The sequence below is a fragment of the Sorex araneus genome, chromosome 1 (genome assembly GCF_027595985.1).
Source record: "Sorex araneus isolate mSorAra2 chromosome 1, mSorAra2.pri, whole genome shotgun sequence".
Taxonomy (NCBI): domain Eukaryota; kingdom Metazoa; phylum Chordata; class Mammalia; order Eulipotyphla; family Soricidae; genus Sorex; species Sorex araneus.
The window spans coordinates 72,422,521-72,442,873 of record NC_073302.1 but is presented as its reverse complement, the minus strand read 5'-3'; the positions used below and the strand labels follow the sequence as shown (position 1 = coordinate 72,442,873).

Here is a 20,353-nt window from a genome sequence, read left to right as displayed (position 1 = left end):
ATCTTAGCATCAGCAATATGTAATGGTTCCTTTTTTAATGGGTCGGACTTTTGTGGGAGATCCTAACAAGAATAGTAAGTCTGTTGCTGAAATATTGAAGGCAATCAAAGTGGTAGCCATCTCTCTAGACTGAACTAAGCTATATCCCCACGCCGGCTGAGAAGAAATTTTCTTCTTTCTCGGGAAGAAACGCGGCGTGGCGTCAACCATAGTGTGATGTCCATTAAGCAAACAGACCTGGTGGTGTGGGAATGGGATATAAGGGGAAAAATTATGTACATGGAACAGTGGGACGCTGGTGGAATCTCGAGCCGGAGCCGATACCAGCGCAAGACCTTCGGTTCCAGAAACTGCTTGCAGACACTCTATTAGACTATCAACTAAGCCAGAGCCCCACGCCTGCTGATGACGGGAAATAACCATCCTTTTCGGTTTTTTTTCCCTTTGTCAGGCAGCGTGGCGATTACTAAACAGGCGTGAACTCAGTGGCGCGGGGCAAGGGGGAAAAAGAAAAGTTATGTAACAAACAGCGGGACTTAATATCTCTATATTCTTAGCAATGGAGAACTATCAAATGCCTCTTTGGCAATAGGACTGTCTTTTTCTTTTTGGGGGGAAACCCCAACAACGGTAGTGAGTTGTGTGTTGAAACATGGAATGTAATCGAGATAAAGCGTAAACGAAGTGAAACTTATCACTTACAAGGGTGGGGACTGGGGAGGTGGGAGGGGGCGGCAGGTATACTGGGGGGGTTGGTGATGGAAGATGGGCACTGGTGAAGGGAAGGGTGTTTGAGTATTGTATAACTGACATAATCCTGAGAACTATGTAATCAAAGTGGTAGCCATCTCCACATGGTGATTCAATAAAATTAAAAAAAAAAAAAAGAAAAAGAAAATGGCGGCGGCAGCAATATCCACGTGGTGAGAGCCATCTTCTAAGACTCCTAACCCAGAGGTATATGGTTTTTACACTTGGGGCTCCTACGGAATCATGGGAAGTGGGTGTAACTGGCACGCCCTCGGCCCAAGTAAATGCGGAGCTGCTGAGAGTGAAACGGACCCGATGTGCCTAAAGACTTTGATTCCAGAGACCTAACACATTTTGGCATCCAGCGCAGCTTCTTACAGCAATGCACTGGGCTGTGAGATGGGCTATGCAGTTTCTGGCAGAATTTTCCCTGGACTTTATACAGAAATCCCAAACCATGTGGCCACGCAAGGAAATATCCCTCTTTCCCGGTTGTTTCCCATTTTAGGGGAGAAACGCAAAGTGGTATCCACCATACTATGAGGCGCAGGAAGGGGGATGAGGGGGTTAAAAAAAAAAGGAAAAGGAAAAAGGAAAAAAAAAGGAGTTATGTACTTTGAGCAGTGGGGCTACATATCTCTCCATTCTAAGCAATGGAAAACTAATTATCAAATGCTTCCTTGGTAGTAGGGCTGTCCTTCTTGGGGGGAAACTCCAACAACAATAGTGAGTTTTGTGCTGAAATATGGAATGTAATCAAGGTAAAGAGAAAATGAAGTGAAATTCATCAGTTATGCAGTCGGGGATGGGGGGACGGGGGCGGGAGGTATACTGGGGTTTTTGGTGGTGGAATATGGGCACTGGTGAAGGGATGGGTGTTTGAATGTTGTATAACTGAGACATAAGCCTGAGTACTTTGTAACTTTCCACGTGGTGATTCAATTTAAAAAAAAAAAAGTTTGGGGGAGCCGCTGAGCGCGAATCGGACCCTCTGCGCCTAAAGACTTTGATTCCAAAGATGTAACACATTCGGGCATCCAGCGCAGCATCCGATAGCGATGCACTGGGACACCAAACTGGGCTACAACTCTGTGCTGCCGGGGGTGGATTTTTTTTCCTCCCCACCCTGTCTTCCTTCACGGAAAGCGGCGGGCTGGCAGCACCCATGTGGCAGGCGCCATCTTCTGTGACTCCAAACCCACAGGTATTCGGTTTTTACTTTTGGGGCTCCCAGGAACTCATGGGAAGGGGGCGTAACCGGCATGCCCTCGGCCCAGATAAATCTGGAGCCGCTGAGCGCGAATCGGACACTCTGCGCCTAGAGACTTTGAATTCAGAGACTTCTTACAGCAATGCACTGGGACTGTGAGCTGGGCTATGTAATTTCTGGCAGAATTTTCCCTGGACTTTATACAGAAATCCAAAACCGCGCGGATGCTGCTGCGTCCGCGCAACTTAACATTTATAATTGTTAGCAATGTGAAACGGTTCCATTTGAACAGGTCTGACTTGGGGGGGGGGGGGAACTCCAAATAATAACAGTAAGTTTTTGTTGAAATATTGAAGGTTTTTAATGTAGCAGCCACCTCTGGACTGTGAACTAAGCAAAAGCCCCACGCTTGCCGGAGTGGCATACACCATACTATGAGGCGCAGGAAGGGGGATGAGGGGGAAAAAGAAAAAAAAAAAAAGGGAAAAGGAAAAAGGAAAAAAAAAAAAGAGAGAGAGAGAGAGAGAGTTATGTACTTGTAGCAGTGGGGCTACATATCTCTTCGTTTCCAGCAATGAAAAACTAATTATCAAATGTAGTAGGTCTGTCTCTCTTGGTTGGAAACTCCAACAACTATAGTGAGTTTTGTGTTGAATTATGGAATGTAATCAAGGTAAAGAAAAAATGAAGTGAAATTCATTAGTTATACAGTAGGGGGTAGGGGGTGGGGGCAGGGGGTATACTGGAGTTTCTGGTGGTGGAATATGGGCACTGGTGAAGGGATGGGTGTTTGAATATTGTATAACTGACATATAAACCTGAGAACTTTGTAACTTTCCACATGGTGATTTAATAAAAATTAAAAAAAAAAAGTTTGGGTGATATGAGCTTTGGTCTATATATCTGAAAATATCTGGAAATATGCTCCCTCTATGATTTGTTGCCTACTGTCTGAACCTCATCAAATATGGAGTGGCAATTATGGAGAATAGGTAGGGAGTGTCTTCTGATGTGTCCAAGAATATGTTCACTCATATGTGAGGCTTGGCCTGAGCTTATGGAAAGCAGCCTGGAGCTAGATTCCGGTGTTCTGCGGTTGCCGGGAGCTCTGTTTGGGGTGGGGAGGGAAGCTGGAGCCCATCCCTTCTGAAGGGCCCTGGGGAAGACAGCCAGGTGTGTAGGCAAGAGACTCTCTGCCGGAATCTAGCTACAGCCATGCTCAAGGCCCCTCTCTACACGTTCGGACAGGCCTCATGCATGAAGGTACCGGCAGAGGAACCCAGGTGTGTGTAATCCCATCAATGGCCAACATCCAGAGAGAGACTTAAAAGCAAGCTCTCAGAAGATACAAGATATCTTGTAGCCTACTTCTCCCTCTGGGAGAAACTGGCAATCTTCTGAGAGTTTCCTGCCCACATGGGACAGCCTTGCAAGCTTCCCATGGTGTATTCATATGCTAAATCCAGTAACAAGCTGGATCTCATTCCCCTGACCCTGAAAGAGCCCCCAGTGTGACATCCTTGGGAGGGCCGAGTCGAGATAGACTTCTAAGATCTCAGGGAAAGGACGAAATGAGAAGTTACTGAGCCTGCCCGAGAAATCGGTGACTAACGGGATTTCGTGATCATAATCGTGAACAAAAGGAAAGAAAAATAATCATATAATCTTAACAATAGTTACAGATAAAGCTTTTGACATGGTTCAATACCCATACATGACTTAAGAAACAAAACAAAAAACAGGAACAGAAGAAGCCCACCTCAAGATAGCAAAGGCCAGTCCAAGACACTATAGGAGTTACGCATATCCTTACTTGCGGCAAACCCTAGGTCAATCAATACCTGGCACCACAGTGTCCCGGGCATTGCTGAGTATAGCTGCAGAGCACCCAGACACCACCAGCGCAGTGCAAACATTTCCCAGCTCCACAGTGCCCAAGCAGTGTTTGTGTAAATCATGCTCCATGTCTTGCATTCAACTTCTGGCCCAAGTCTACAACTAACATCATACTGGCAAAAGCTGAAAGCTTCCCCTCTAAAATCAGGAGTGTGGCAAGGATACCTACTTTCTCCACTGCTAAAACTAACTTAAGAGAAGAACCAATTTATATAAGTGTTTATTTTTTTTAAATTCTTTAATTTTTTTACCTTATCAAGGTGAGGTTGTGTTGCTGGCACACATTCAAGTTTTTTCTGCAAACTAAGAACAAAAAAATATAAATTCAGGGATTAAGTTAACCTTGCATTTTTTTTTTTTTTTGCATTTTGGGTCACACCCGGCAATGCACAGGGGTCATTCCTGGCTCATGCACTCAGGAATTACCCCTGGCGGTGCTCAGGGGACCATATGGGATGCTGGGATTCGAACCCGGGTCGGCCGCATGCAAGGCAAACACCCTACCCGCTGTGCTATCACTCCAGCCCTGTTAACCTTGCAATTTAACTTAATCACATACATTTCTTAGATCCAAGTAAGGAAGAGATTTTCCCTTTGACTAAGTAAGGAAGAGATTTTTCCCTGATTCTTAGGGTTAAAAATCTTACACATGTTCACATTCTTTTTTTTTTTTCTTTTTGGGTCACACCTGGCAATGCACAGGGGTTACTCCTGGCTCTGCACTCAGGAATTACCCCTGGCAGTGCTCAGGGGACCATATGGGATGCTGGGATTCGAACCCGGGTCGGCCGCGTGCAAGACAAACACTCTACCTGCTGTGCTATCACTCCAGCCCCACACATGTTCACATTCTTACAAAGAAAAGTAGGAAACTGATTTCTTAACCTTTTTTGGAAAATGTATACATTCATAAGTATACTCAAGACATAGAAAAAAATTAAGCTTTAGCAATACTATTTGTACCATTAAATCCACTGATTTTCCTTTCCACTATATCTGACTTTGAAAATAGATTTTAATATTATTCAAAATTTTATCAATTCTCTCAATGCTCCTTATCTGACTACTAACAAAAGTTAGAAGAGTAAATTTTCATTTATCAATGTTTTCATGTACTGCCTAAATAGTCTTTTATCAGTGATTGATAGAAAACATAAAGCATCTTAATAATGTATTGATCTGATATGAAAAGAGCAAGATCAAATGGCACTATAACAGTAACATTCACTTAAACACTAATGGCAGAAGGCTGACAAGAGGAAAGGACTTAAAACCTTGCAGAAAGATATCTGCCTTAAAGAACTCTAAGATAAATCAGTAACACTGAATTTAAGAAAGAAAATGCTTATAGAAAAACTACTGAAGGGAAATGTATGTCACTGGGGGTCTGAGTAGGGAAGGTGTCAAATTCTCCCCAGCCTATAGACCATGAAAGGGTTCTCACTGTTGAGCTAACTAAGCACAATAAAAAGTCTATAGGTCTTATACAGGGTGGAGAAAGCACACTTAACAGCTACTTCTTTAAGTGTCACTAATGCATGACAACTGGTCTTAAGCAAGTACAGAAGATCATCTTAGAAAATGCTTAAAAATGCATTAACTATGTTCAGTACTTAAGGCTGTTGGGATATGATTGGTCTTCCATAGGGGAGGAAACTGTCTTTCTCTACTCTCAAAGGTCCCTACCTGAGTCTGAAAGTTAGATGGACCAACAGATCACCAGGAGAAAAAAATCATGTTTAGCTAAGAGCTTGATGTAATACGAGGAACTTCAGGAAGACATAGACCCCTTGAAATAGTTAACAGGAGTGGGTTTGTTGTTGTTGTTGTTGTTTAGTTTTGGGACCATACCAGAAATGCTCAGGGTTTACTCCTGGCATTGCACTGAGGAATTACTACTGGCAGTGTTTGGGGGACAATATGCACACCAGGAATTGAACCCAGGTAGGTCGCAAGAAGGCAAGTGCAATACCCACTGTATTATTTACTCATATTTACTCTGGTCCCTAAACTAGAGTGTTTTTAGGTTTAAGGAACATGGAGAGTCATAGAAAGATCTAATGGGACAGGATCAAGTTTTGTAAGTCAGGGGAAACTCAGCAAGGCCTTTTCCCTCATACTTCTGTGTGTCCCTTTGTCTTCAGCGATGAAGACACTTTTCCTCTATTAGCTAGACCACCACAACTAAGAGCTTTAAGACTTGTCTACTTTAGAGAAAAGAAAACAAAAATTTGTAAATCACACATCTGACAAGGGACTAGTAACTATCATATATAAAGAATTACAATTCAGTTACAACAAAAGTAATGCAGATAGCTGCATTATCTGATTAGACATTTCTCTTATGATGAAACAAAAATGGCCAAAAAACATTTAAACATATGCTCAGCATCGATGCTCACTGAGACAAATACAAACCAAGTTCACAAAACCCACAAAATTTTGTGCACTACTACCAAAAACACAGAAAACAAGTGTTGGCTAAGATAGAGATAATCAGAACTCTGTGCCTATAGGTGGGAATGTAAAATGGTGCAACTGCTATGGATAACAGTATAGTGGATCCTCAAAAAATGAAAAGAGAATTTCCATATGACCCAGCAATCTCACCGGGTACATATATCCAAAAGAACTAGAAGCAGGATCTTGAAAGATATGTGAACACTTATATTCATAACAGTTTTAGTCATGTTACCCAAGAGGTGGGCACAATCTAAATGTTCATCTGTAGATGAGTAAATAAACAAAATGTGGCATATCCATACAGTGTAGTATTTTTAGTCTAAAAACACAAAGAATTTTCTTCTTCTTTTTAGATGTCTGTCAGACATTACAATATGAATCATAAAGAGCCAGTGAAATAAGCTAGTCAGAAAAAAGACCCCACTTATGTAATATCTAAAGTAGCCAAACTGATAGAAATCGTAGAATGGTATCTGCCAGGGGCTACAGGAGGGGAAAGAAGGACACTGTCATTAAATAGTTTAAGATAAAAACTTTCATCTTTGGCATGATAAAAAGTACTGTAGATGCACTGCATAGCAATGCAAAGGCACCAGATTCTCTTAAACTGTACACCTTAAAATGCTTAAGGGGACTAGAGAGACAGTACAGAAGGCAGGGTGCTTGCCTTACACACAGCTGACCCAGGCTCAAACTCTGGCACCATATGGTCCCCCAATACTGCCAGGAATGATCCCTGAGCATAGGCTGTGTGGTGCCCTCCACCCATCCCTAAAAGGTTAATAAGCAGCACCACATGCTGCTCACATTGAATCACCAAACCAGTTCGCAGAGAATCACCAGAAGGGCCCCCAAGATAAGATGATATAAAACAGAAACAGACAAAAAAAAAAAACCCACTAATTTCTAAGAAAGATGAAAAAAAAAAAAAGATTCCCCCCAGGGACTGAAGAGATAGTACAGTGCATAGGGTGACTGCTTTGCATGCAGCCAACATGGCTTCATTCCTTGGTATATGGTCACCTGAGCTTGCCAGGAGTGATCTCTGGGTGCAGAAACAGGAGCAAGCCCTGAGCACCACTGGATGTGGCCCCAAACAAAGGAATAACAACAAAAAGATTCCCTCTAGGGAAAGAGACAGAAAAATGATCTTTCACTAAGGGAAAAGGAGATATCTGTGGGGCATACCCAAACTAACATTTACTATGTATTACATGCATTTCCTTCTAGAAAGAATTATGTGCAGAGGTTGGCATAGAAATATTAACAAGTAGTCTCTTGCTTTCTACCATGTATGGTACAATTTCTATAAGGAAGTACTTTGTATTGTCCAAATACCAATTAACAAAAAGTTCAAGAGCATAATCATTAGGGTTTCATATCCCCGAATACTAATAGTAAGCTTAAACCAAATGTGTAACTGTGAATCACTCCTATAACTACTGAAACAATAAATTAAGTACATTACAATAAGTGATCAAAATATTAGAAACAAACCTTATTCCAGAGAGACTGTCAAAGGCATGAAGATCTAATACTTTTGAGAGATTAACTCTAAAAGAAAAACAATGTGGACATGAAATACATATAATACATTTTTTAAATGCTATGCTTTTTCCAAAATTGTAAATAGAAAAATTTACCAGCATCTCATATTATCTTGGGAAGCACATAAAAATAACAGTCAAGGTACAAATAGCTAATTGTAAAAGACTTTTAATAGAATTTATATACATAATTCAAAGAAGTAGGTAAATAGTATAAGATAAAATTAGAAAATTACTTTATTGCTTTAATAAGCTACACTTTTTCAATTGTCTTCAAAGTCCTGAAATTTTGAGCTTTTCAAATATATCTGTATAGCCAAAAGAAGAAAATCAGTTAAAATGGAAAGATTAAAAGCAGTTTTATTAATGGAAAGATGAAATAAAGAAAAGTAGAGTAATACTATAGTATACAGGTGGGTGTGTTCTATTTGCTTTGGCTTTGGCACTACAACTATTGATGCTCAGGGGTTACTCCTGGCTCTGCACTCAGGAATTAACTCTTGGAGGTGCTCAGGGAGCCATATAGGATATTTAAGATCGAACCTGGATCAGCCTCATGCAAGACAAGAACCTTATACTATACTCTCTCTCCAGCCCCACGTGGGGGATTTTTGCATATATGTATACAAACATGTATCCCCTTATACACTTAATATACAGCTGGGATATATTTTTGAAATTTTTGTGTTTCTTTCGGCCCACCTCCTCTCTTTCATGACATAACAGGTGGAACTATAAGAACCAACAGATGGTGCTTTCCCAGTGACAGGTACTTCCCACTGAATGTTTGTAAAGTCAACTTAGCATCTTTGGGGAGAGTTTTTTAGGTCATACCCAGTGATATTCAGGGCTTACTCCTGGCTTTCCACTCAGTGGCACTTCTAGTGATGCCCAGAGGACTACATGGGATGTCAGAGATTGAACCTGGGTCAGCTGTGTGCAAGGCAAACACCTATATACTGTACTCTCTCTGACCCCAAATGTACCATCTTTGTCAAATCACTTTTACCACCATACTAACCCCAAAAGATACCACACTGATCATTTCCGGTGTCATACTGCTTTGCAAATCCTTCACTCTTTGTTGTGTGCAGAAGAAAATTCTATTGTATCACAACATTCAAATCCTTTAAGTCAAGTTCCTATCTTCAGCCACGACTTTTTTTTCTCTTTTCAACTTAATACTGTATTTTTTTTTTTTTTTGCATTTTTGGGTCACACCCAGCGATGCTTAGGGGTTACTCCTGGCTTTGCACTCAGGAATTACTCCTGGCAGTGCTTGGAGGACCATATGGGATGCCGGGGATCGAACCCGGGTCGGCCGCGTGCAAGGCAAACGCCCTACCCACTGTGCTATCGCTCCGGCCCCTTAATACTGTATTTTATAGCTATTCTAAAATACTATACTAAAAATACTCAATGATCAATTTCTCAGTTTTCCAACTCTTCATCAAAAATAACCACTTGTCTACCTCACTATTTTTATAGGAACTTATGCATCTTCTACACCCATGTAATCTTAATAATATTTAATATATTGATTTTTGTTTATCTCCCTCAAATGACTTTGTCTCAAAGGCAAAGCAAATGCTAAAATTCCCAGATTTTCATAAAATACTTAGTAACTAGTGGAATGCTCAAGAAACAGTTTGCTGAATTGATTACCAGTTATTCTGGTTTTGAGTTTCCACACAATTTTTTTTTAAGTCAGGTGGGTGGGGGAAAAGAAATTAAATAATTTTTAAAAATTCAAAAGTCAGAGAGAGAGAAGAATGGCAATTAATTTTTTTTTTTTTTTGGTTTTTGGGTCACACCTGGCGATGCACAGGGGTTACTCCTGGCTCTTCACTCAGGAATTACCCCTGGCGGTGCTCAGGGGACCATATGGGATGCTGGGATTAGAACCCGGGTCGGCCGCATGCGAGGCAAACGCCCTACCCGCTGTGCTATCGCTCCAGCCCAAGAGTGGCATTTCTAACCAACAACCATGCCAACTTCTATGTCTCTGTTTCATTAAAATTCCAAATGCCTCAAAATTATCTTACTAATAAAATAAGACAACACACCCTTTATTCTTTACTCTTAAATACTCAAAATTGAGAATTTTTCTATCCATTCTGATAGTAGTTATATTATTATGATTTTTATTATACTGTCAACACTTGTCAACTTCATAATACTTAGGAAAGCAAAAAATTTCAAAATAAAACAAGGGCCAGGGACAAAGGCAAGAGTAAGTGCTTTGCATGCTTGAGAACCCAAATTCAATTCCTGGTATCATGTGGTCCCCAAAGCAATGCTGGGTATAGCCCTGAGCACTATTGAGTGTGGCCCTGATGATCCTCAGCACCATCATATTGATCCCCAGAGTCCCGAAACATTGCCTAGGAAGCCTCAGGAAGACATACAGACAAGAATAAAATAAACCATCAGAATTGTATCATCTTTAAAAAAAAAAAAAAAGTGAAAGAATTCTATTGAGGAGGAGTGATAGAGGCTTGAAAAGCAACCTAATCCAATTTCAATCTGCAAGGCAAAGAGAACATTCCAGAAAGTGCTAAATTCTCAGAGACACTGATAAACACGAGCCTCTGAAGAAACAAAGGAGGAGAATTTATTCACTTGTTCATTGACAAAATTTCATTACTGCATGTTTACTGCTTTATACAAAACAAATTAGAAATGTTAGAAATGACAAACATCAAAACTGTAAATAATTAACTATGAGCAAGGAAATCTTTCTGTAAGACATGGATAGCTGCAAATGAAAACTTGCACCAGAAGAACAGTACAGTCATTCAAGCAGATGCCTTGGATGAGGCTGACCCTGGTTTGATCCCTGATACTATGTGGTCCCCCCAAGCACTGTCAGGGTGGCCCAGGTAATCCCTGGCACCACAGGGCCTGAGAGCATCACATGCAGGGCCCCTCCCAGCTGAGTTAGTCTAGAATTACTAGGAAGGACCCCTGGCCTCTTGAGCACCACTAGAGAGGCCTGAAAACAAAACAAAATGAAAAGCAACAAAAAGAAAAGTTAAACAGGGGCCAGAGCAACAGCACAGTGGATTGGGGATTTACATAGCATGGGGCCTATCTGGGCTCAATCCCAGTATCCCATATGGTCCTGAGTGCAGTAGCCTCTGAACATCACCAGGTGTGGCTACCCCTCCTCCATCCCCTCACCACCCTCACCACCCCCAAAAAGTTAAACAAGATAAATTCAGAAACCATCTTAAAAATTGGTGTTTTAGTGAGAGATAGTACAGAGCAAGTAAGGCATTTGCTTTACATGCAACTGACCTAGGTTTAATCCCCAGCACGCTGATATGGCCCTCTTACCTCTGCTAGGAGTGAATCTAGCATAGAGCCCGAACATAGCTGGGTGTGACATCATCTCCCAACCCCCACCCCGACAACACACACACACAACTGTAATCTTAAATTATGAACTATTGTAACAGAACCACATTTATGGATATGGGATGCCAGGGATCAAACCTAGGTTGGCCACATGCAAGGCAAGCACCCAATCCACTGTACTTTCGCTCTGGCCTTTGTATGTCATTTTTCAAAGGGAAAACTGAGGGAAAAGAAAATGACAAAATGCAATAAGAAACCAAGGGGCTGGAGTGATAGCATAATGGGTAGGGCATTTGTCTTGCATGCGGCCATCCCAGGTTCGATTCCCAGCATCCTATATGGTCCTCTGAGCACCGCCAGGGGTAATTCCTGAGTGCAAAGCTAGGAGTAACCCTGTACATGGCCGGGTGTGACCCAAAAAGCCAAAAAAAAAAAAAAAGAAACAAAAAACACCTAAGAGACACAACTGAATGGCTCCCAGTATGATCAGGCTTTTCTCAGCCTTCAGCACTAGAATCTGAAAGGCAGGGAGCACATTAAGCAGAGGGGGCACGCTGGGAACTTAGAGAAGGGGCATTCTTCTGTGACCCCTGCCAGAAGATGAGGGGCCTGTGAGGCAGCAGAGCAAATTAATCCCCAGCTGTTCATATGCATACAAGCAGCTGCTGCTATCACCATCCAACACCAGGAAAGTCTGTCAGCACCTTTACTGTGGGCCACAACAGACAAACCCCCAACTAAAGCCTCTGCTACACTTCCAAGGAAAGCATGTCTAAGTCAGAACCGGGAGGCGAGAGACGGCTGACTGAGAATCGAGTAGCTGGCACTGGGCCTCACAGCTGCTGAGCCGCTGCTGCTGAAAAATGAGCTTAGCACTGAAAAGAATCTGGGTACTTTCATACAGAATTTTCTCAAAGCATGGCAGTATTCAAAGAAAATAAGAGTTTGAGCTACAGAAATCCATTTTACTTAGGCTTCAGAAGCCCATCTACTTTATGAAGCCATACACACAGTGTGAACAGAACACAGAGCAAAACACATGGGACACGAAGATCAAATTTTAATCAAGGGACACATCAGGAACACAATGGTAAAGGTTTTATACTTTCTTTACTAACATTTTTACAACTATGAAACAGTAAGAAATTTTTAAAGAATTTTGTAAATCCATTTAAGTATCTCAAATTCAGGTATGATTCCTAAGAAAAGACTATTTTTAGTATTTTTTATACTAGTTGCTCTTCCTTGAATGGCTGAAGGGCCTGTATGTTTTCCTCCTCTTACATAAGCAAGAGCACAGTGAAACAAGGTTTGGTTCTATAGTCTCAGCCAAGGAGGAGAATCAAGGACTGAAGCAATAGTAGAGTGGGAAGGCACGTGCCTGCCCGCAGCTGACCCGTGTTTGATTCCACACACCAGGAGTGATCACCGAGCTCAGGGTCAAGAGTAAGCCCTGAGTATGGCTAAACAAAACCGAAACCAAACAAAAAAGAGAATCAAAATATCATTAACTATGATAAACTTATAAAGAGGATTCAAAACAACAATTTGAGGCTCTAAAAGCAAAACTGCACCTGTATCTTCTTTTTGTTAGAATCAAGCATGTTCACTACTTAGTTTTTATTAACTAAGATAATTCGTTTAATACTAGTAATAGATTTAAAAAGTACCTTGATCTTTGTGTTTCTAAAATTTTTCCAAGTCCATTTATTGACCTGAAATGAAAAAAATATTAATTTTCAGAAGAATAAGAGGCAATAAAAACACATGTTAACTTTTTTAACAAGTATACAAGGACAGTATTTCTAAACTAGGAAGGAAGTATATACAATTCTATCTACAAGTAGGGAAAAATAGAAAAAATATTTTAAAAAATTAAAATGAAATTCAGGTAAATTTCATTTAGGCATTAAAATATGATATAAAAAATACATCATGCCTTTTTTAGATGGTCAGTCCTGTACAACTGACAGGAATAGGAGCTACAATGATTAACAAAAACCCTCACTTTAGGAAAAATGAATCATAATTAGTTTCTGTGTTCAAAGTAACACTAACTGTAAATACCCAGGTTCTTTCACAGAATAACCTTCTTAGTTTCCTAACCAGGAACCCAACAAACTGTCAATCCTCCCCTTTGGATACTAATATAATAAAGTAGGGCACTAAAACTACCCATCAAATCACTTTCAACAGACCGAACATGTGTCTAGCTCTATAACATCCATTCAACTGCGTCAGAGTTATCTGAAAATAGTAGTTGCTACTGGTTCAAACTAGTTCTTGTATGTAAGGTTTCTTACGTAAGACACTTTTGCTTGTTTTGTCTTTACTTTGGTTTCTGGGCCATACCTGGTGGTGCTCAAGGGCTATTCAATGCACAGTTAAACAAGGTTTGGTTCTACTGAACCCAGGGCTCCCAGAAGTAAAGCATGCATGCCAACCCTCTGAACTAATCTCTCCATCCCCATTAAAAAAATATTCTTCACCTTCTCTTTGGAATACACACTACAATCTAATGGTTATCTCCTCTTAAATATACTTATCTTCCAAATCCCCAAATCTAATTCTCAGTCACAAATGTGATGTAAATAGAGTCTATAATAATTCATCAGTATCTTCTCTGATTTTTTTTTGTATCTTTTGCATAGACCTGTTTAGCAAAGTTAACTATGACTGGATAAAGAAACTATGGTACATCTACACAATGGAATATTAGAAAGCCACCAGGAAAAATGAAATTCACGTATAAGTGAATGGACATGGAGAATATCATGCTGAGCGAAATGAGTCAGAGGAAGAGAGACAGACATAGACTTATTGCACTCATCTGTAGAATATAAAAAAAAAACAGTATAAGACTAAGACCCAAGGACAGTAGAAATGAAGACAGGGAGGAATGGTCCATAGTTAGAAGCTTGCCACAAGTAGGGGCCAGCGGTGGGGGTGGGAGTGAGGGTAGGGGCAAGGAAGTGGAAGGGAAGGGATGTCAGGACAGTGAAGAGATCACTATGGCAATGATAGTTGGAAATGATCACTCTGGACAAGAACTGAGTGCTAAAAGGAAGTAAAGGGATATACATGATAACCTTTCAAAGGTACCTGTAATGCCCAAAGGGAGAGGAGAGGAGAGAGAGAGGGAGGGAAGAAGAAGGAGGGAGGGAAAAAGAGGGAGGAAAAGTGTCGGCCATAGAAGTGCCAGGTTGGAGGGTTGATGGTGGGAGGGAAACTGGGGACATTGGTGGTGGGAAATGTACACTGGTGAAGCAATGCGTGCTAGAACATTGTATGACTGGATCCCAATCATGAACAAGTTGGTAACCGTGTATCCCCTAGTGATTCAATAAAAAAAATCTTTAAAAAAGAAAAACAAAAGAATCAAGGAGTTAGAGATCTAGTCTTGGCCATCAATCTGCAGATAGGAAACAGTAGTAGTTATAAACCTTCATTTCACACAAAAATTATCTGTTCTGTTCTTCTACCTAGCAATCACAATGATGTATAGAATTTCAGAAAAATAAAATTCAGGAGACCACTGTCAAAATGGGGGAAGAATAATCTTGGGACTAGGGAGAAGACTCAAGGAGTGGGAGCAGTACATGCTTTACATGCTGGAGTCCAGGTTTGGTCTCCAGCTCTGCATGGCGGTGATCCCTGAGCACCAGGCTAAAAGTGACCCAGAACATAACCAGATGTGACCCTACCCCCCAAGTCATCTACATTTGCCACTTCTATCTTTCTAGAAACTTCCAAAACAGCATTCCAATTTGAAATGGCTATGCCAGGTAAGGGAAAAAAATTTGAATTCTAAGAATGAAAATAGCAGTAAACAGAACATCTACTGTGTATCAGATAATTTTGTACCTGATGGTCATTCTTAATTTGCTTAAATCCTCTTCTGGAACCAAGTCTATTTTATTGATGATGATGATGTCTGCTAAAGCAACTTGCCTAAATTAACAAAGGATAGATATCAAAAAGAAACGTTAAAAATTTTTAAATAAGTACAAACCTCATTCAAGATCAGTTTGCACTTATAAATGGATAGATATGGAGAGTATCATGCTAAGTGAAATGAGTCAGAAAAAAGAGGGACAGACATAGGACTGCACTCATTTGTGGAGTATAGAATAACATCACATGAGGCTGCACACAGGACAGTAGATACAAGGACCAGGAGGATTGCCCCATAGCTAGAAGCCTGCTTCATGAGTGGAGGGGAGAAGGCAGATGGAACAGAGAAGGGATCACTAAGAAATTGATGGCTGGAGGAATCAATCGGGATGGGAGATGTGTGCCGAACGTAGATAATGGACCAAAGATGATGATCATTCAGTGTCTGTGTTGCAAGCCATAATGCCCAAAAGTAGAGAGAAAGTATGAAGCATATTGTTTGCCATGGAGGCAGGGGAGGGTAGGAAAGGGGGGGTATACCAAGGATACTGGTGGTAGGTAATGGTGGAGGGATGGGTGTTCGATCATTGTGTGACTATAACCCAAACATGAAAGCTTATAACTATCTCACAGTGATTCAATAAAATTAAATAAAAAATCAGTTGGCAGTTAAGAATTTCGTAATATTCTATACAGTGATTTAAATTACCCCTCAATCCACTTATTCTACAGAGAGCAAGGATGAATCATATTCATTACTATATAAAGTCAGGTTTTACATTATTCATTAAAAAAAAATTCACTGACTGCTTCTCGTTTTCTACCCTGGAGCTACAAAAGTTCAAAAAATATAATCAAAAGGTTGTATAATGTGCTAAGTGAAATGAGTCAGAAAGAGAGGGACAGAAACAGAATAACTGCACTCATTTGTGGAATATAAAATAACATAATAGGAGACTAACACCCAAGGACAGTAGAGACAAGGGCCAGGAGGACTGGTCCATGGTTGGAAGCCTGCCTCATGAGCTGGGGGAGAAGGCAGTTGGGATAGAGAAAGGACCACTAGTCAATGATGGTTGACTCAGGATGGGAGGTGTGTGTGGAAAGTACATAAAGGACCAAACATGATGGCCTCTCAGTATCTGTATTACAAACCATAATGCCCAAAAGTAGAGAGAGCTGCTGTAGATGCAGGGGGTGGGATGGTGTGGAGGTGGCCGGAGGAATACTGGGGACACTAGTGGTGGGAAAGGTACACTGGGTGGACAGATGGGTGTTTGATCATTGTATGACTAAAATTCAATCATGAAAGCTTTGCAACTGTATCTCACAGTGATTCAATAAAAAGCACTGTAGCACTGTCGTCCCGTTCATCAATTTGCTCGAGTGGGCAAGCTACCGAGAGTATCCCGTCTGCGTGGCAGAGCCTGGCAAGCTACCCATGGTGTATTCGATATGCCAAAACCAGTAACAAGTCTCACAATGGAGACATTACTGGTGCCTGCTTGATTCAATAAAAAGGGAAAGAAAAAGTTGTATGATAACCTAATTTATCATATTAGTTATAAAGAAAGAAATACATAAAATTCAGATACTAATAAGGCAGGAGCAAGGATAATTTACAGAACTAAAATTTTCAAGAAATGCAGAATTCAGGTGTAATAAAAAAATAAACACTATGAAACAAGTTGGATTTGAATTTTTGAAAGATTACACCTCAGAAGATATACCAGGATCTTATATCTTCTTCATAACTATGAATATCTGTAAAACAGATGAAGCAATCTGAGATCCTATGAAATAATTCCATTCTTCTATTAACAGGCATAGAAAAAAAGCTAGTGATTTCTCAACAGTTGAGAAATTTAGACAACAGACTAAATTTGTTTCTAATCCCAGTTTTATGCCATTAAAGGTATTACTGATTAGTCCCAAGATAATCAAATTCTCAAAATTAAAGTAATATTAATTCACTGAAGATACAGTCTTAAATAGTTATACTCACCATAATACCATTATAGTAAAAGTACAAAATGTAAAAAGATCAAAAGAAAAGCAGATAAACCTATTTAAATCAGAACTTCCATGCTTATTGACTTTTGTTTTCTACTTGACTTTAATAAGACAAAGTTATTAAAATACCCAAGTTAAATTTCTTGTGAATTATAACTATATAGATGAGACTGCACTGAGCTCAGGGACCATATGGGATGCTGGGGATGGAACCTGGTTGACCATGTGCAAGGTAGCACCCTACCTGCTGTAGTATCTCCCTAGCCCATTCACAGTACTTTTAACATTGCTCAGTTTGTTTTGTTTTTTTTTAGTAATGATTTTGTCTTTCTAATTAGCTAGAATTAATACAGACACATTAAATATGGTTACCTAGTAGCTTCATTGATAAGGCCATCAGGTTTTTCTTCTTCTAAATGCTAAACAAAAGCAAAATTAGAGAAAGTTACTGTGATATAAAACAAATGTTAACATAGAAACTATTTTAGAGACTCCATTTTTGCCTCTAACACAGATTTCAACAAGTCTCTTTCAGAACACACTCATTTAGAATTAAGGTCCACTTAGAAGAAAGCACTGTATTGCTTCACTTAGACCAGCATGAGGGCTTAAAATTTTGTCCCTTTTACATTTTCTAAAAAAGGAAACACTCCAGATTTAAACAATGTTATAAAAGCACAGAACCACCTAGTTCAGGTTTTAGGCATTTTAAAATTACAGTATGTACCTGGTGGAATTTTTTTTTTAACATATGAACTTGGGGTTATCTGGATGTGAGTTAATAGACTTTATAAAAAATAGGGTAAGACGCTTCTGTACCAAATGGAACTAATTGAATAGTAATTTCACAACACAACTTTTTTCAAAATGAATTCTTTCAAATGCACTGAAAAAACTCCTTCTCTAGGAGACTAGAAATCTCCACCCAAAACTTACTGGGGTGGAATAATATTTCCCTACCTACCTCTTGGCAGTCAAGAAGTATCAAACGGAAAAGATGTTAAAAATCTGCCAATAGTGCAACTCTATTCAGAACAGAGTATATATGATGGCCACTTAATACCTCTACTGCAAACCACAACACCCAAAAAGAGAGAGAGAGCAAAAGGGAATACCCTGCCACAGAGGCAGGCGGGGAGGGTTGGAAGGGATGGGGTGGGGGTGGTGGGAGGGATGCTGGGACCACTGGTACTCGACCATTGTATGACTGAAACGCAAACATGAAAGTTTGTAAGTCTGTAACCATACCTCATGGTGATTCACTAATAAAAAATTTTTTTAAAAAAGAACAGATTATATAATAACCATATATAATTACAGAGGAAGAGATAAATGCTGTTATCCATATATGAAGGCTATGCAAATATAAATAATAATGGCATTTCTTTTAATATCAGCTTACACTTCCCATGACTCCAAAACAAAAACATCAACGTGGGCGATTCAAAGGGCATTCTCTAATGATACATAAAAAAAATTGTGATTAAGTATAACTGTGAAGTTAAAAAATGAAAATGTTTGCATCCTTTCCATCGACTTATGCACGGCAAGGAATGTTTTGGTGAAAAACTTTAATTTGCGGTTGTTAGCGACTGAACTCAGGGCCTTACCACTGATAATTTCCCAGTTGGCAAAATATTTTTTCAAAATGATTTAGAATATAATCTATGGAATATTATCTATATCATAAAAATGTTTGCAAAACTTTGTCACCTGTATTATTTTTTTCTACTTAGGGGCTGTGACTTTTGCTTATAAAAGAAAAAATAATTTTGATAATTAATTCAACATATCCAAAAGGTTACTGTTGAAACTTTCAACTCAGATAAGAAAGATATCCTCTGAAATAACACCAGTGTCCACTATAGGCACAACCTTAGTAAGGGCTACTGGGTGTTCGTTCCTACAGAAATAAATTGGACCAGAAAAAAGAAAGAAAAAAAGGACTGCTGTTGGCCAAAGTGGAAATAAATCTAATGTCAAAAATGTCAGATGTCATTTACAAAAAAAAAAGCAATATTTTTCCAGTAGCTAAATTCTAGATCTAACACTATTTTAACTTATAACAGATTATTGCATAATGGCAGTCTATTTATTTTTCTGATCTTTTTTCAAACCAAATTGTTTTCTGACTCAATTGTTTCAACAGCTTGTGCAATATAACAGAGGACCCAAAAGAGAAACCTCTCGCTTGACCTTTCCTGTGTAACTTCATTCATTGATTCTATTGCATTAAATGCTGTCACATTTGGAAAACTGAAAAGAACAATGTCAGTAGCCTGAGTGTCAAGTCCTGAGAATAGAGGGCTGTCATTTGAAGTTGTCCAATTCTTAGCCCATGATTAAAAAATGAATATTTCAGATCAATGTGTGACAATCCCATTAGAGTGATAGCCCATGATATCAATTACCACTTCAGTTTCAATTTGGCTGGCCGGCCACAGGGTACCATTTCTCAGCTTTACTTGTGATGGGCTGGCTCTGTGAAGCATGACACCCTTAAATTGCTGCCCATTATCCAAGTGTCATTACTTGTACTGCCTCCAAATTCTCTGAATCACAAGCAGCTACTGAGGTCAAGCTTTGCAACCAGAGGAATTGGACAAGTTGGCAAATTCTTTATAGAAAGGAAAAGTTATTTATCTGGCATCTGACTTAGAAAATCTAAAGTTTCCATTATCCTGACAGTATGTCAGTTTTGTGTAGGTATATTGATTTAATAATTTAAGAGGTTTTATCAAGGTGGTAGGAGGTTAAATGTTTACTGTGCTTGCATTATTCAGAATGTTGCTTTGGTTTTTTTGCCTCTATCATACTTAATTCCTCTCTAATCCCAAACACTTAAAATTATTTCTGTAGTCAGAAGTACAGACTTTACTTTTGATACAGCACTTTATAACCATCAAAAAAACCCACAAATGTTTCAACTACTATCTATGCCAAACATCCCAGTCATTGTAATTGACTTTTAAGATATGGGGCCAAAACTATAGGATAGTGGGCAAGGAGCCTGCTTTGTACACAGACAACCCAGGTTCCGTCCCCAGCATCACATAAGGTCCCCCAAGCTTCACCAGAAGCAATCCCAGAACAAGAGCCAGGAGTAAGTCCTGAGCACTATGAGATATATCCACCTACCCCCACCCAACCCCCACCACCCAAAAATATATGAGATAGTGTCAAACTGGCCTAAAACATTCAGAACAAAAAAATCAGATTT

The 20,353-nt window shown here is 39.7% G+C and overlaps 1 protein-coding gene across 2 annotated transcripts in view; it reads right to left on the bottom strand.

The window, feature by feature from the left end:
• LOC101536887 (zinc-regulated GTPase metalloprotein activator 1B) overlaps positions 1–20,353 on the bottom strand; it is a 56,148-nt gene that overhangs the window by 15,703 nt on the left and 20,092 nt on the right. For both annotated transcript variants that reach the window (XM_055119863.1, XM_055119856.1), the window contains exons 7-11: positions 17,506–17,552; positions 15,091–15,177; positions 12,897–12,941; positions 7,817–7,873; positions 4,108–4,159 (exon numbers count right to left, since the gene is read on the bottom strand). In XM_055119863.1, the coding sequence (XP_054975838.1) occupies positions 4,108–4,159; positions 7,817–7,873; positions 12,897–12,941; positions 15,091–15,177; positions 17,506–17,552 (288 nt within the window). The remainder of the gene's footprint in view (positions 1–4,107; positions 4,160–7,816; positions 7,874–12,896; positions 12,942–15,090; positions 15,178–17,505; positions 17,553–20,353) is intronic.